This window comes from Arachis duranensis, chromosome 2 (assembly GCF_000817695.3).
Source record: "Arachis duranensis cultivar V14167 chromosome 2, aradu.V14167.gnm2.J7QH, whole genome shotgun sequence".
NCBI classification, from domain to species: Eukaryota; Viridiplantae; Streptophyta; class Magnoliopsida; order Fabales; family Fabaceae; genus Arachis; species Arachis duranensis.
This window is the reverse complement of record NC_029773.3, coordinates 48,051,396-48,068,900: the sequence shown is the minus strand read 5'-3', so window position 1 is coordinate 48,068,900 and position 17,505 is coordinate 48,051,396. Positions and strand designations below refer to the sequence as shown.

Genomic DNA, 17,505 nt, shown 5'->3' with positions numbered 1-17,505 from the left:
AGTTATTTATATGTAATATAATATAATATATCAAATTTAATATTCACAAAAATTTTTAAATTTTAAAGTTTTTTTGGAGACTAATTAAACTATAAAAAAGTATTTATAATAAATTTAAAATATTTAATAATTTTATTAGTGATAAAAATATTTACATATTTATTTATGTTTTGAGAAGTTAAGCTAGATTTGATAGATTAATAAGATTAATTAGTGAGTTTAGATTTAGTTTATTAACTTATTAAGACTATAATAGTTTGAGTTGGGGTTGATTTTGCAATATGCCAGGCTAGGGCTAGGTCAACTATAGGCTAGGTTGTAGGTCATGACATATCGCCTAACCTATTTTTACCTCTTGTGCCAAGTCTATTTTCATTTCTAGGTGCCATCTTTGATTCGGTTTCTTTTTAATTCAATGCGCTTCGTTTTTTCCTTTTTTTTGGTTTTTTTTCTCCGTAGATCAAGAAAGTTGCATAACAAGTTTTTATGAAGATATGTGGCGATGAGCCTTGAGTCCAAAATAGGTTGTTTATTATGTGGTCGAATAGGTTGTTTATTATGTGGTCGAACTCTTGATCCTATTTCGTTCACAATTTTTTTGAAAGACAATGAGATCCTCAACAATGTTTTTTTTTTTTTTGCTTTTTGATCTTTAATTTTGTGAGACTAGTTAGTTTTTCTGTTAATGATTTTTCTCTTAAGTTAAGGGAATGTGCTTATATGGCACGTTCATCAGTAGATCTGTCTATTAAGTAGTTAAGATTGACAGATTTTTTTGTTGGAGTCTCATTATTTTTTAGGGTAGTTGTCAAGGACTGTTTAAGATTTTTTTTCTCTATTTTGTTACTTTTACCATATATAGTGGGTAAATTTATTGTACAGTAATTGAGAAATATTAGTATTTTTAATTTTTTTTATAAAAATTGAATAAAGGATATTGTTCCGAGGGTTACTTGAAACATTAATTTGGGATTGAGCATGAGGCCTAGACTCCTTCTGAGGCAGCATGAGGCCCAGACTCTTTTTGAGGCAGCATCCAACTTATTCTAGTGTCGAGGTGCCACCGTCCAAGTTCCTCGTGAGAAGATGGAGGTGGTATCTGTAAGAGACTCTGATGATTAAGTCAGCAAGAGGTTTAGACAGGTTTTAGTAGATTAAAACGTGAATATACCAGAGGAATGTCAGTGTATTTATAGTAGAGTTAACCACCTTTGTTGAACTGGTTCCATCTTTATTAATGGATAACCGTTCCTCTTATCTGTGGAGTTTGTTAGGATCTATCTTTAAGAGAAGATAGAGATAGTTGGAGAGATTCGCGAAGGCATTTACTTGCATGGGTAAGTAGAGTTGGGTTCCTTTGCGGTGTCTGGCCTCTTTAAAGAGGTGGGCATATGGTAGAAGCCTCCACTTTGGGTCAAACCTTTCATTCTTATTGGGCCTGGCTTTTGTGTTGGGCCAGGTATGAAAATAAAATATAACTAGTACTAAATGCTAAATCCACTAGAGATGCTCCAAGACTAGGCCTTTTATATTCGAATTCAACTTGCTGGAGTTAAACGCCATATTGGAAAAACTCTACTAGCGTTAAACGATGGCTGGGCGTTTAGCGCCCTGAGAGCTGCCAGCTCTTCTATTTTTAGCTCCACACTCTGCCAAATTGCTCCGAATTTCTCTTGAAATCATAAAAATACTAAAACAACTCAAAGTAGCATTCAAAGTGATTTTTGCACTCAAATCAAATAAATCTAAATAAAATCTAATTAAAAACAAATAGAAAATGATGAGAAAAAGGATACAAGATGTTTACACATCAGTAAAAGAGAAGTGAGGAGGGTAGAGAGATATAGTGGGAAAGTGTAGTGGAAGATTAAAATAGAGGTGGTATTTATAGGAGGGGGAGAAGGAAATTAATTTTGGAAGATAGATTTGTTGAGGATTTGAAAAGATATGATAGGAAAATAGGTTGGGGTAAGGAGTATGGGGAATTGAAGGAGATGATTTGAGGGTAAATATATGATTTGATGTTGGAAGGAGGAGAGAGAAGGTAGAACGGTCAAAAAGGAAGAAGGTGGGGGTAGGGTGACCGTTGTAACGATTAGAATCCATCTGAAAATTCAATTTTTTGATGTTGCTGACACTAAACGCTAGTCGGGAGTTTAGTGCCACAATGCTAGGAAGCTCTATACCCCTCACGTTTAACGCCAGAATGGGACACCTCTCTCTTTTTTTTTTGCTACTGGTGTTGGCACTAAACATCCAGCTGGCATTTAGCGCCCTATGAGGCATGGATATCTTTAAAAATTAGATCCCCTCATTCCTTGATGCCATCCAGGGTGCTAAACGCCCACCTGGCGTTTAACGCCATCCCTCAGCTTGCCAATTCTGGTGCTAAATGCCCACCTTGGCATTTAGCGCCAGAGCACTTTGAGTTGATTTTGCTCTAGGGTATTCTGTTCTTTTTTCTGATTCCTCCTGTTCCTTGTCCTAAACACTATGCATGATCACAGACAAAATTAAACCAAGAAAAATTATAAATAAAATTGAAAAGAAATGAAAATAAACTGAAAGAAAAACCAAAGAATACTTAGGGTTGAGTTGCCTCCCAACAAGCGCTTCTTTATCGTCACTAGCTTAATGGTTAGTTCTACTAAGTAAGCAGATGAGTGGATCTCTGGCGATCAATCTCACCTCCAAGGTAATGCTTTACCCTCTGGCCGTTGACTATGAATCTTTTATCTGAGTTTTCCTCTTGATGTTCCACATGACGAAAAGGTGACACTCCGATGACCACGAAAGGTCCTGACCACCGGGACTTGAGCTTCTCTAAAAAGAGTTTGAATTGAGAGTTGAATAGGAGAACCCTCTAGCCTGGTTCAAATACTCTTGTGGCTATCTTTTTACCGTGCCACTTTTTCTTCTTTTCCTTGTAGAGCTTAGCATTTTCATAGGCAGAATTTTTAAACTCATTAAGCTTATTCAGCTGGAGCAGCCTCTTCTCTCCTGTGGCCTTGGCATCAAAGTTCAAAAACTTTGTTGCCCATTATGCTCTGTGCTCCAAAAACCAGCTGGTATGGAGACACTCCAATAGGGGTCTTGAAAGCAGTCCGATATGTGATGCGTGGAAATTTGCACAACACAAATTCCTTCAGCAAGTATACTGAATTGTCAAGTAATAACTCACTTTTGAGTGAGGTCGATCCCACAGGGATTGATGGATTAAGCAACTTTAGTTAGGTGATTTATCTAGTCAAGCTAATAATTGATGATTTTGGTAAAATTGAATTAACAGAATGTAAATTGCTGGAAATTAAAGTGCTGAATGTAAATCGCAAAATGCAAATGGCGGAAACTTAAATGGTGAGACACTAAAAGAGCTAAAACTTAAATGACAAGAAAATAAAAGAAAGAATGTAAATGACAATAAAGGTAAATTGCATGAAATTTAAATGGGTTTTGGGAGATGGGAATCAAAGAAAGCAAGAAACTCAAAGCAATTAAAGTGAAGAATAACTATGGGAGAGATTCATTAATTGAGTCTCAACTATGAATCAATGGGTCTCAACTTCATTCTCAATCATATGAAGTAGATCTATCGCGGATTGTAATTAATTGAGTCCCAATTCCTAGGCAACCCAATTTCTCTTAAAACAATCAATTTGCCAATTCCTTGATCTAATTGTCATGAGAAGAGGTTAAGTGCGATTCTCTTATCTATGAGCCACACAAGTTCTCAAGATCTCAATTCAAACCTGGAATTTATTGATCAAGAGAGTTGTGAGAGAAAGATCTTCAAACTAATTTCTATGATTCCCCTTCCAAGGCTCACATAGAAATTCAATGGATCTAAACCCCCTTCCAAAGTGAATAGATCAATTAAAGACAGAAATTATCTCTTAGCTACAACAAACGGATTGAGAAGAAGAAAAATTTCATTCATTTATTTGAATTACAATAGATCTCCTCCCCCTAATGATGTGGGGTTTAGTTCATCATTGCTCAGAAAATTCAAAGAGAAAAGAAAAGTACATGAAAGTAAAACTAAGTACAAAAAGAAGAAAATGATTCAGGATTTTCCAATTAAGGTCCCCTGCTTCCTAACCTTCTTTTAAGTTCAAAAACTTTCCCATATATACACTCTTTAGAATAGTCTTCAAGTACTTGGTTGTGGGCTTTGGCCTTAGTTGAAGCAAGTTAGGAGTGGCTCTCTCTGAAGTTAACACTGGCCTTAGATCACTAATATTCTCATGAGTGCCCCTGGACTAGCGTTAATGCTGCCGTTAGTGCACTAACAGTGCCACTAACGTTGCCCTGAAAATCTACTATGGCGTTGCCACTGGCGTTAGCACATTAACGGGGCCATCAACGTTCTACTTGTTGTGCGTACGCATACTGCCTCGTCGTATGCACAGTAGCCAAATTTCCTCTTGTGCGTATGCACACTACTCCGTGTGTACGCACACTAGCCAAATTTTCCAGCTCCAACTCATGAAATTATCGAAGACGTTAGTGTGCTAACTTGGGGTAACGTTAGCACACTAACATTGGCACCTCTTCTTGTGTTGCAGCGTTAGTGAGCCAACTTAGGCCACTAACATTGCTCCTTGATGCGCGTTAGTGAGGCTACTAAGATTCACATTAGTGAGGCCACTAACGTTGCCTTGATGCACGTTGGTGAGGCCACTAACGTTGCCTTAATGCACATTTGCGAGGCCACTAAGATGCACGTTAGTGAGGCCACTATCATTTCCTTGATGCACGTTGTTGAGGCTACTAACGTTAGCTTTTCCTCCTTGGCAATGTTAGTACTGGCGTTAGTGGGCTAACTTTGGCCACTAATGCCAGTTTCTTCTTGTAGAGCCAACGTTAACTATGACGTTAGTGGACCAACTTGGCCACTAACGCTATGGTCTTTGCTTCTTCTCTGTTCTTTGCTTCTCTTTTGCTTCTCCTTTCTTGTCATCAACCAAACAAATGCATCAAAGCTTTGCCATAATCACAAGATAATGCACCATTCATTGCATTAAGTAATTCTTGCATCAATCTTATGAAAATGTTTAAAATTCACAATATTTGATTGAATTAAGACATGCATACATTGCTCATCCAAATGCTTACTTGTTGCTTAAGAAAATACATGAAAACCAAGCAAAAACTAATGAAAATGGCTTGTGAAACTAGACAAAGATGCCTAGGAATCACAACACCAAACTTAAATCTTGCTTGTCCCCAAGCAAGCACTAAAGCATAAGAGTAACGAATGAAAACACAAAGAGATATAAGCCCTTATTGACGAAAATTCAATCCTTGTTCATGAGGTTTCATGCATGATATCTTTGAAGTTCATAAACTTATTGGTTTCCAAGTTACAACATCCCCTTAAATACTAACTCTGGTGTTTCTATGAAACCTTTTTATTCTTTGATCCTTGGTTTGAACTTATTACTTTTCTTTTTCTTGCTAGAGGCTTATTCTTTTTATTGAAGCTTAGTGTTTTGTGTTGAGGCAACTCTTTATGGTAAGCTTTCAGTCAACACTCCCGACCCAGTTGGTTCAAGGTGTTAGGTGTTGAAGCACCCCTCAGGAGTTACTAACTCAAGCATCTCCTCAACACATACACACCACAGGCACTTGGCTTGCAATCAAATCCTTGAGACATTGATGCCTAGCACCTCTTTGGGTCACTAAATGCTTTGTAGTAAGGTTGCTCTTGACAATGGACTTTTGGTTGATAATCCCGGATTAGTTAACCCAAGTTACCAAGTGATGAAGCACTCCTTAGAACCTAATCATCCAAGCATATCCTAGTACAAAAGCATCACAGTCATATATCTTTAGGGTCAAGCTATTGTTGCCTAGCTTATTCATTTTTCTTCTTTCTTTATTAGCCAACGTTAGTGTTGGCATTAGTGGGTTAACTTGGCCACTATAGCCAGCTTCCTTCTCTCTTTTTGCAAGGATCTTTTGTTCACAAAGGTTCCATACAATGCACACTAAGCTTATACTTAAGGGAGCACTCTACCATTAAATTTTATTTGTAAACTTACTAAGTATTCAAGCATGCACCACCACATAATCTTAGGATTTTTATTCTATCTTCTAACAAAATGGGACCTTTTACTCTTCTCTGTTTCATAACATTTTCTTTTATTGAAGCATAGGAAAAAAAGCATACAATTCAAGCAAGATGAAATGACATAAGCACTTAAACTAGCAAGCCAAAATAGCATAAAAGAAAACAAATATAATGCAATTGATTTAAATTCAAACTAGACTCATGAACTAGATTTTGAGGCATGTTCTGTTTCATACATGCACTCCTTATTCAATGTTAAATGAAAAAGGACCTCTACCACCTTTTATTCTTTGAATTGCTTTTCTTTCTTGTTCTTCTTCTTTTTCTCTTCTTCTTGGTTTCCCTCCTGTGGATTGCTGGTATTTCCTCTCTTTGAGCTCTCTATCCTTGACTTCCTCCATTCTTCCATTGTTTTTCTCAGATTCTCATCGCTTTACTTTGCTCTTTCTGTCTCTAGGGATGCTATCTCATCATGAACTTCTTCATATATTTTTTTTATTTTTGAGTTTAGCAGAGGAAAATATCCAACTACGTAGTTGTGCTTACTTTGGGCATTTATGTCATATCCCGCTCTGTTGAAGTGACTCCCTTCTTGAAATACCCTCATCTCGTCGAATGCTCAGAGGTATACCTTTTACCGCGTACCCAATTCTTGAATTCGTTCATCTTGGTGCTCTTGATTATGGAGCAATTTGTGGATGGCCTCTTCCTGTTGAGCTTGCTTTTGACTTACCATGTTGATAGATTCACCATGTTGGTTGTGTTGCTCTTGTTCCTGCTTCATTAGTTGCATATACAACTCCCTTTGGTAATCCATCATTCAGGACTGAAATTCCTTCTGTTGATCCATCATTTGCATTTGAAGGTTCCTCTGTTGTTCTTGACTTTCCAAATACTGCCTTGATAGACCATCAATGGCTTCTTGGATTTGACTCATATCCAAAGTGGTTGGAGCTTGTTCTACTTCTTGTTGTTATCTTTCTTGATGCTCCATTTCTTGTTGTTCCACTGATGACAAGTCATCTTAGGGTAGTTTCACAAGCTTTTTTACTTGTTTTCATTAGGTTTCATGCACTTTCTTGAGCAATAAATAAGTAATTAGATTGGAATTTCATACATCCCTTGATTCAATTAAACATGGGTGTTTATGTGCTTTTTCATAAGGTTTTATGCAAATTTTACTTGATGTTATGAATGATGCAAACAACTTGTAATTATAGCAAACTTTGATGCAATTGTTTGATTGATAATAGGTGGAAAAAAAGAAGAAATAAACAGAGGAAGAAGCAGAGGAAGTAACGTTGGTGGCCAAAGTTCGCTCACCAACGTTACCTCAAACGTTGGAGGAGAAGGGGTATGCAACGTTGGTGGCCAACGTTGGTCCACCAACGTTGCTGGCAATATTATTGTAAATTTGGGTGCCAACGTTGGAGGGAACATTGGTTTGGAGGGAACATTGATGAACCAACGTTACCTCCAACGTCTTCAATAATTTTAAATCTGGAGCTGAAAAATTTTGGGCAACGTGTAGGCGTGGAAGTGTAATTCTCGCGTACGCATGAGCTACGTGCAAAATGGCAAAAATGCCATTCGACGCGTACGCGTGGGCTACACATACGCGTGACCAAGTGAACGTTGGAGGTAAAACGTTGCCTCAAACACTACCTCCAATGTTCTCGATGAAAAGCCCAAAATTGGAGTTAGAAAACTTGCATCGACGTGCACGCGTCTATGACGCGTACGCGTGGGTGCAGATTTTGGCCAGACTCGCCAATGCGTGAGCGATGCACACGCGCAGAATGCTGTTTTGACATGTATGCGTGGGCGACGCGCACGCGTGGATGGAAAAATGTTGGTATACCAACGTTGAATCAAACGTTGGCGCCAACGCTCATTCTCCTCAAAAGCAATGTTTGACTCCACATTTTCTTGCAAACGTTGATCACCAACGTTGACATCAACTCTGGTATATTTGAGCACCCAAGCAGATCATGAATGTTGATTGCCAAACACCCCTCTTCAACATCACTAATACCTATTCTATGCTTGCTTCAACAGAGGCCAAAAAGCCCAATCAAGGACTTGAAGATTGAATTGGAAAGAGTATAAATAGAGAAGAATTTAATTTAGAAAGGAGATCTGGAAGGTTGGGGAGTCAGGGACCCTAATTGGGAAACTCTGCACTCAATTTCATTTGTATTTCCTCTTCTATACTTTTCTGCATTTTTTTATTTTTCTGTTTTTACTTGAGCAATGATGAACTAAACCCCAAATTTGTTAAGGGGAGGAGCTCTATTGTAATCATAATGAATCAATGAAATTCTTTTTCTTCTCAATTCGCTTGGGTAGCTATAGGATATCTTCTATTTTGATTGTGAATTATTCACTCCGGAAGGGGGTTTAATTCAGCTGAATGATTGTGTGAGCCTTAGAAGGGGAATCACTTGCATTAGAATTGGAGCTCTATCCTTCACAACTCTCTTAACTGACACCATTCGAGTGGAATTGAGGTTTTGAGAGATTGTGTGGCTTATGGATAAGAGAATATACTCTAACTTTTCTCATGACAATTAAATCAAGGAATTGGCAAGATTGATTGTTGTTAAAGAGATTGGATTGCCAAAGAATTGGGATCCAATCAATTTCAATCCACTATAGATCTACTCATATGATTGAGAAAGGAGTTGAGACTCAATTGATTTAGGATGGATTATGATATCTCCAATCCCTGATGAATCATTTCTTTTGAATTTCTTCAATTTAGATCTCTCTGAATTCATTTTAATTGCAATTGTTTACTACTAATTTGATTCCCTGCACCCAATTTCCTTTATAATTCATGCAATTTAAGTTTTACTACAATTTAGCTTCTGAAATTTTACTTTCTTGCACTCTAAGATTCAGTCATTTACATCTCTTTCAATTTAAGATTCAGCTCTTTTACTTTCTTTCTCTTTAAGTTTCAGTTATTTAAGTTTCTTGCCACATAAGTTTCTTCCAATTTACTTTTAGCAATTTACATTCTTTGCAATTTACATTCTGTCAAGTGAATTTTACTCAAAATCTCTCAATATTTCACTTAACTAGACTAATTGCTTAACTAAAGTTGTTTGATCCATCAATCCCTGTGGGATCAACCTCACTTTTGTGAGTTTTACAACTTGATACGACCCGGTACACTTGTCGGTTAGTTTGTGCGGAATTTAAATTTTTCGCCATCAAGTTTTTTGGCTCCGTTTTCAGGGATTGATTTAGATTGACAATGATTAAGTAGGTGATAATCTAGATTAAGAATTTTTCTTTGTTTTTGTTAAGCCTATTAACTGTTTGAGATTTTGTCTCTGCTAACTTTAACTTCACTCTAGCAACAGAGTGCTCTGCTTTTATTTTTGGTTTATTTGTGTTGTATGCCAGGAAGAAGAACAGGTGCATCTACCTCCTTTGATTCTGAACTAGAGAGAATATTTTTGAGGTTAAGAAGAGAAGCAAGAGTGAAGGGAGTGATAGGAGAAGAAGAGTAAGAAGAAAGAGATCAAGAAATGGAGGACAACCTCCCTAATTCACCAGAGGATGTGGCCAACAACAATAGTCAGCCTCGAAGAAGAGTTCTAGCCTCTTACACCATCCCTAACCCAAGAAATTGTGGAAGCAATATCTTAACTCCCAATGGCCATACCTACTATTACTTCTTGGATGGATACTCTGGGTACAATCAGATAGTGGTGGATCCCAAAGACCAAGAAAAGACCTCCTTCACCTGTCCATTCAGAGTCTTTAACTATAGGAGGATGCCCTTTGGGCTATGTAATGCTTCAGTAACCTTCTAAAGGTGTATGCTCTCCATATTCTCTGACATGGTAGAAAAATTTTTAGAGGTCTTTATGGATGATTTTTTTGTCTTTGGTAACTCTTTTGATACTTGTCTGCAACATCTAACCATTGTCTTGAAAAGATGCCAAGAAACAAATTTAGTTTTGAATTGGAAAAAATGTCATTTCATGGTACCAGGAGGTATTGTTCTTAGGCATAAGGTTTCAAGCAAAGGTATAAAGGTTGACAAGGCTAAGATAGAGATCATAGAAAAGCTTCCTATACCAGTCAATGTGAAAGCAGTGAGAAGTTTCCTTGGATATGCTGGGTTTTATAGAAGATTCATCAAAGACTTTTCAAAAATAGCTAAACTATTAAGCAACCTGCTAATGGTTGACAATCCTTTTGTCTTTGATGATAATTGCAAGCATGCTTTTGAAACCTTGAAAACTAAACTCAGTACGGCACCAATCATCATACCCCCAGAATGGGGACTTCCTTTTGAACTCATGTGTAATGCAAGTGATGTTGCAATTGGTGCTGTATTGGGACAAAAGAAAGATAAGCTGCATCATGTTATATACTATGCAAGTAAAGTGTTAAATGAGGCACAAAAAATTACACTACCACAGAAAAAGAACTCTTGGCAATTGTATATGCATTTGATAAATTTAGACAATACTTGGTTGGTTCAAAAGTTATAGTATATACTGACCATGTTGCTCTCAAGTATCTCATGTCTAAACAAGATGCCAAGCCAAGACTTATCAGATGGGTGTTGTTACTACAAGAATTTGACATTGAAGTGAGAGATAGGAAAGGAAGCGAGGACCAAGTTGTAAACCATCTGTCAAAATTACCACAAGAGAGCAACCAAGATGCACCACAACCAGTGAATGAGAAGTTTCCAGATGAACATCTTCTCCAAGTTCAGCAAGCACCTTGGTTTGCTGACCTTGCAAACTACAAGGTGGGAAGAAGGATTCCCCAAGAATTCACCAGGCAACAAGTGAAGAAGTTGCTCAATGAAGCCAAGAAATTCTTGTGGGATGAGCCCTTCTTGTTCAAGAGATGTCCAGATGGAATAATCAGGAAGTGTATTTCTGAGAATGAAATGAGAGACATACTGTGGCACTATCATAGTTCAGCTTATGGCGGACACTTTGGGCCAGAAAGAACCGCTGCTAAAGTACTTCAAAGTGGATTTTATTGGCCAACCATATTCAAAGATGCCAGAGAATTTATGCACCAATGCAATGAATGCCAAAGAGCCGGAGGACTAACAAGGAGGAATGAAATGCCTCAAAACTTTATTTTGGAAGTGGAACTGTTTAATCTCTGGGGCATAGACTTCATGGGACCGTTTCTCTCATCCTATTCCTTCAAATACATATTGGTAGCAGTGGAATATGTCTCCAAATGGGTAGAGGCCATAACAACAACTACATGTGATGCACCAATTGTTCTTCAATTTCTTAATAGACACATCTTTACCAAATATGGGGTGCCTTAAGGTCTTATTAGTGATGGTGGCAGCCACTTTTGTAACAAACAAATGAAAAAGTTGCTCCACAAATATGGAGTAATTCACAAAGTGGCCACACCATACCACCCTCAAACTAATGGCCAGGCTAAATTAGCAAACAGGGAGTTAAAGAGAATCTTAGAAAAGACATTTGGGGTCACAAGAAAAGATTGGGCAAGAAAATTGGATGATGCTCTATGGGCATATAGAACCACATTCAAAACCCCGATTGGGAAGTCACCCTTTTAGCTAATCTATGGCAAATCCTGTCACCTTCCTGTGGAGCTCAAACACAAAGCTTTCTTGGCCACTAAGCTCCTCAATCTTGATTCTTAACCAGCAGAAGAGAAAAGGCTATTGCAACTTAATGAGCTGGATGAATTCAGATTGGAAGCTTATGAGAATGCTAAGATATATAAGGAGAGAGCTAAAACATGGCATGAAAAGAAAATCTCAAGAAGAGAATTTGAACCAGGTCAACAAGTGCTATTGTACAACTCTAGACTCAAGATTTTTCCTGGGAAGCTCAAGTCTAAATAGACTGGCCTTTATCTGGTGACTAAGGTTTTCCCACATGGAAGCCTCGAACTTCTTAACGAAGCTACAAAGGATACATTCACCGCAAATGGTCACAGAGCTAACCATTGCTTGGGGGGCCTTGGAACAAGGAGGAGAGTGTTCATGAGCTGAGATAAACAAGAATGGAGGACATCAAGCTAATGACGATAAAGAAGCGCTTGTTGGGAGGTAACCCAACCAGAGGTAACTTTCTTTCCTTAGTTGTTTCAATAAAAAGTTAAGAATTCCCTGTATTGCAAGGAGTTAAGTTTGGTGTTGCACACCAAAATGAGGATAAAAAGGGTGAATGTGTTATTTTAAGTTTAGTGTTCCACCATAGATTTCATGGAAACACACTACAACCCTCCGAAGAGCATTATGAGTCATAAACTCCAAAATAATCTGGAAAATTTCTTAACAGTTTTTCATATTTTTAGTTACAGCTAGCTTATTTAATAAAAACACAAGGTTTCATGTATGTAATCAATTACTGTATAATAGACAGTGGCAAAGAACTAATTTTGGTGTTCACACACCAAAGTAAGTTCAAAAGCCTACAACCATTCATGCATGCTAACTATTTCTCAAGTGCTTGGGGAACAAGCAACTTCCAATAACTTTACAAGAAAATATTTAATCTCTTGGAAGGAATACACACCATCAGATAAGGAGATAAAGAAGGACACAAAAGCCAAAGATGGTGATGACAGAGAGGAAACAAATGAACTCCAAGAGGTTGTATTGTTACTTAACTGTTTCTACTTTGAAATGTTTAATTTGGAAGTCTGAATGTACCCCTGCCAATTAGCTAGTTTTAGTTTAAGTCGTATGAATTTCTTGTGTTTGTTTTCTTTAATTCTTAGTTAAGTATTCTAGTCTGAGTGTCTGCTTCATTTTCACCTTCTTAAATGTATGCATTATCCCCTTTACTTTCAATTGAATAAAAGAAAATGATGTTGAAATAGAAAGTGAAATTGTCCAATTTGATAGGGAATAGAATAAGGTTCAGTGGTGGTATATGTTTGATTATTTAGTAAGTTCACTAATAAAGATGAAGGGTATGATATCTCTTGAGTATGAACTTGGCTGCTGTATATGAAACCTTAGTAAATAAATCTCCTTGAAAGAAAGTAAGAACAAGAAAGAAGGAAAGAAACAAAGAATAAGCTAGACACCAATAGCTCAACCCTTTAGACATATGCCTGTAGTGCTTCTGTACTAGGATCTGCTTGGATAATAAGGTTCTAAGGAGTGTTTCAACACTTGGTAACTTGGGTTAACTAACTCGGGATTATCAACCAAAAGTCCACTATCAAAAGCAACCTAGTTACAAAGCATTTAGTGACCCAAAGAGGTGCTGGGCATCAATGTCTCTAAAATTGAATTGTGATCCAAGTGTCTGTGGTGTGTATGTATTGAGGAGAGGCTTGAGTTAGTAGGTCTGAAGGGTGTTTCATCACCAAACACCTTGAGCCAATTGGATCGGGAGTGTTGACTGAAAACTTACTTAAAAAGTTGCCTCAAATGCAGAACACTTAGCTGCAAATAAAGTATAAATTTCTCAACAAAAGGAAAAACAAAAAAAATCAAATATCAAGGATCAGTGAGTAACAAGATTCATAACAGCACCATAGTTAACACTTGAAGGGACATCTCAAACCTGGAAATCAATAAAAGTAGACTTCAAATATATCCGGCATGAAATCCCATGAACCTAGACTGAGTGCTTTCAAATAAGGACATATATGCTTATTTCTTTTCATTCATTTTCTCATTTTTTACTGCTTGCTTGGGAATAAGCAAGATTTAAGTTTGGTTTTGTGATGACAAGTCATCTTAGGCTAGTTTCACAAGCATTTTTTACTTGTTTTCATTAGGTTTCATGCACTTTCTTGAGCAATAAGTAAGTAATTGGATTCGAATTTCATGCATCCCTTGATTCAATTAAACATAGGTGTTTTTGTGCTTTTTCATAAGATTTTATGCAAATTTTAAATGATGTTATGAATGATGCAAACACCTTGTGATTATAGCAAACTTTGACGCATATGTTTGATTGATAATAGGTGGAAAAGAAGGAAGAAAGAAGCAGAGGAAGTAACGTTGGTTGCCAAAGTTGGCTTACCAACGTTACCTTAAATGTTGGAGGAGAAAGGGTATGCAACGTTGGGCGCCAACGTTGGTCCACCAATGTTGGTGGCCAATGTTGGTCTACCAATGTTGCTGGCAATGTTATTGTAAATTTGGGTGCCAATGTTGGAGGGAACGTTGGTGAAACAACGTTACCTCCAACGTCTTCGATAATTTTCAAATCTGGAGCTGAAAAATTTTGGGTGACGTGTACGCATGGAAGTGTAATTCTCGCGTACATATGAGCTACGCCCACGTGCAAAATGGCAAAAATCCCATTTGACGCGTACGCGTGACCAAGCGAACGTTGGAGGTCAAACGTTGCCTCAAACGCTACCTCCAACATTTTCGATGAGAAGCCCAAAATTGCAATTGGAAAACTTGCATCGACACGCACGTGTCTATGACGTGTATGCGTGGATGCAGATTTTGGCCAGACTCGCAAATGCGTGAGCGACACACACGCGCATAACGCTGTTTTGACGCGCACGCATGGATGGAAAAACATTGGTGCGCCAACATTGAGTCAAACGTTGGCACCAACGCTCAATCTCTTCAAAAGCAACGTTTGACTCCACGATTTCTTGCAAACGTTGATCACCAACGTTGCTGACATCAGCTCTGGTACATTTGAGCACCCAAGCAGATCATGAATGTTGATTGCCAAACACCCCTCTTCAACATCACTAAGACCCATTCTATGCTTGCTTCAACAGCGGCCAAAAAGCCGAATCCAAGGACTTGAAGACTGAATTGGAAAGTGTATAAATAGAGGAGAATTTGATTTAAAAAGGAGATTTGGAAGGTTTGGGAGTCAGGGATCCTAATTGGGAAACTCTACACTCATATTCATTTGTATTTCCTCTTCTGCACTTCTCTTCATTTTTCTATTTTTTTTTTGTTTTTACTTGAGCAATGATGAACTAAACCTCAAATTCATTAGGGGGAGGAGCTCTATTGTAATCATAATAAATCAATGAAATTCTTCTTCTTCTCAATCCGCTTGGGTAGCTATAGGATATCTTCTGTTTTGATTGTGAATTATTCACTCCGGAAGGGGGTTTAATTCAGCTTAATGCTTGTGTGAGCCTCAGAAGGAGAATCACTTGCATTAGAATTGGAGCTCTATCCTTCACAACTCTCTTAACCAACACCATTCAGGAGGAATTGAGGTTTTGAAAAATTGTGTGGCTTATGGATAAGAGAATATGCTCTAACTCTTCTCATGACAATGAGATCAAGGAATTTGCAAGATTGATTGTGATTAGAGAGATTGGATTGCTAAGGAATTGGGATCCAATCAATTTCAATCCGCTATAGATGTACTCATATGATTGAGAAAGTAGTTGAGACTCAATTTATTCAGGATGGATTATGATATCTCTAATTCCCGATGAATCATTTCTTTTGAATTTCTTCAATTTAGATCTCTCTGAATTCATTTTAATTGCAATTGTTTACTACTAATTTGATTCACTGCACCTAATTCCCTTTATAATTCATGCAGTTTAAGTTTCACTACAATTTATATTCTGAAATTTTACTCTCTTGCACTCTAAGATTCAGTCATTTACATATCTTGCAATTTAAGATTCATCTCTTTTTACTTTCTTGCTCTTTAAGTTTCAGTTATTTATGTTTCTTGCCACTTAAGTTTCTTCCAATTTACTTTTAACAATTTACATTCTCTGCAATTTACATTCTGTCAAGTGAATTTCACTCAAAATCTCTCAATATTTCGCTTAACTAGACTAATCACTTCACTAAAGTTGCTTGATCCATCAATCCCTATGGGATCGACCTCACTTTTGTAAGTTTTACTACTTGATACGACCTGTTACATTTTCCGGTTAGTTTTTGTGGAATTTAAATTTTTCGCCATCATCCACCCTCCTCCTTCTTTGAGGCCTTCTCTGACTTTGAGCAGCTGTGACATAAGCCATTCTTTAAGGGGTGTTTGGCTTGCCAACCGTCACCCATTTTGATTTTACATCCTCAAACACCACCTTGGCTTTCTTACACAAGCGTAGGATGGTACTAAGGTAGTAAAGCCCAGAATCAGGATCACTCTTCTCTGCTGTCTCTTTAATTCACCTTGGTATGAGCTCATGGACTCTTATTTCCCCTCCTGTCATTATACAATGAACTATGGTCGCTCTATTGATATTGACCTCTGAATTGTTTGAAGTAGGGAGGATGGATCTTCTTACAACTTCAAACCATCCTTTGGCTTCCGGAATGAAGTCTCCTCGTCTGATGAATCTTGGCATTCTCTTGGAGTCCCTTACCCAATCAGCCCCTATAACACAAATGTCATTGACGATTTGTTCGCAATCGGGGTCACTACTCACTCTTGTGTGGTAGCTGGCTTCCTTAAATGGTGTTGGTCTGAGCTCAAGGACCCTCATGATAATTTTCGGGCTAAAATCAACTTCGACCCCCCTTACGTAGCTCTTGTAAAGAGTGTAATTTTTCGGATCATTCCTCACTGCATTAGCATAGAATTTCCTGACAAGAGTTACATTCACTCTTGTGAGCGGATTGGTGAGAAGCTCCCATCTCCTCCTTTCAATCTTCTTGTTTATCTCATGGCACTCATCATCCAGAAGTTGGAAGGCTAACTTGAGTAATATTTTCTTTGGTTCCATCCTCCCGAGTTGTATCTCATGGAACACAGATTTAAACTTCCAATTGTCAAAGGAAATTTTCTCTACCGGCTCCTTTCCCTTTCTTCTTTTTGAGCTTGATGATGCCATTGGTTTACTTTAAATTGGCCAAATGGGAGAAAAATAAAAGATGGGAAGAGTGGCAAGTATAGCTTGTATAAGGGAGAGTGAGAGTGTGGCTTGAGAATGAAGGCAAGTGATTTGATTAAGTGAAAACAAGAAATGGTTGAATGGAGAAGCATAAAGGTGAGACTTGGAATCAAAGAAACACAAGAGGTGAAATGTGGATGTAAGAAAGTGTAAGGTTCAAACTACATGGAGGTTATTTATAATGAAAGGTGGTGAAGGAATGAATGGTAAGAATTCTTTGATATGGTGGAAATGAAGGATGTTCATGTAAAGTGGGGTGGGGACAAGGATTGCTCCTTTATGAGGTTGGTAGGTTTGGTCGTCAAGGTATTCTTATGACACACCTAACTAACCAATGTATGCAAAGTTGTGCTTTCCAAGGAGCAATTTTCAAGGACATGTGATTAGTCCTTGCCATAGAGTAGCCGAACCCCCTCCCCCCTTTTTCTTGAATTCAATTAATGGCGGAAAAAATGAAATGTAACAACTAATTTTCAAATTTTCATTAATTGACAAAATAAACAAAAAAAACTAAGTACCCCTCATGAATTACAATCAACGTGACTTTTTGTGAGCATGTATGTGACATTTGTGAACACCAAACTTAGTGTTTG

The 17,505-nt window shown here is 37.7% G+C and overlaps 1 protein-coding gene across 1 annotated transcript in view; it reads left to right on the top strand.

Annotated features, from left to right (window-relative positions):
* Positions 1–7,565, top strand: part of LOC107474334 (bZIP transcription factor 60) — a 10,208-nt gene extending 2,643 nt beyond the window's left edge. Inside the window, exons 4-6 of the mRNA XM_052257820.1 lie at positions 6,588–6,698; positions 6,818–6,938; positions 7,327–7,565. Coding sequence (XP_052113780.1) covers positions 6,588–6,698; positions 6,818–6,938; positions 7,327–7,565 — 471 coding nt within the window. The remainder of the gene's footprint in view (positions 1–6,587; positions 6,699–6,817; positions 6,939–7,326) is intronic.
* Positions 7,566–17,505: the final 9,940 nt, after the last annotated feature.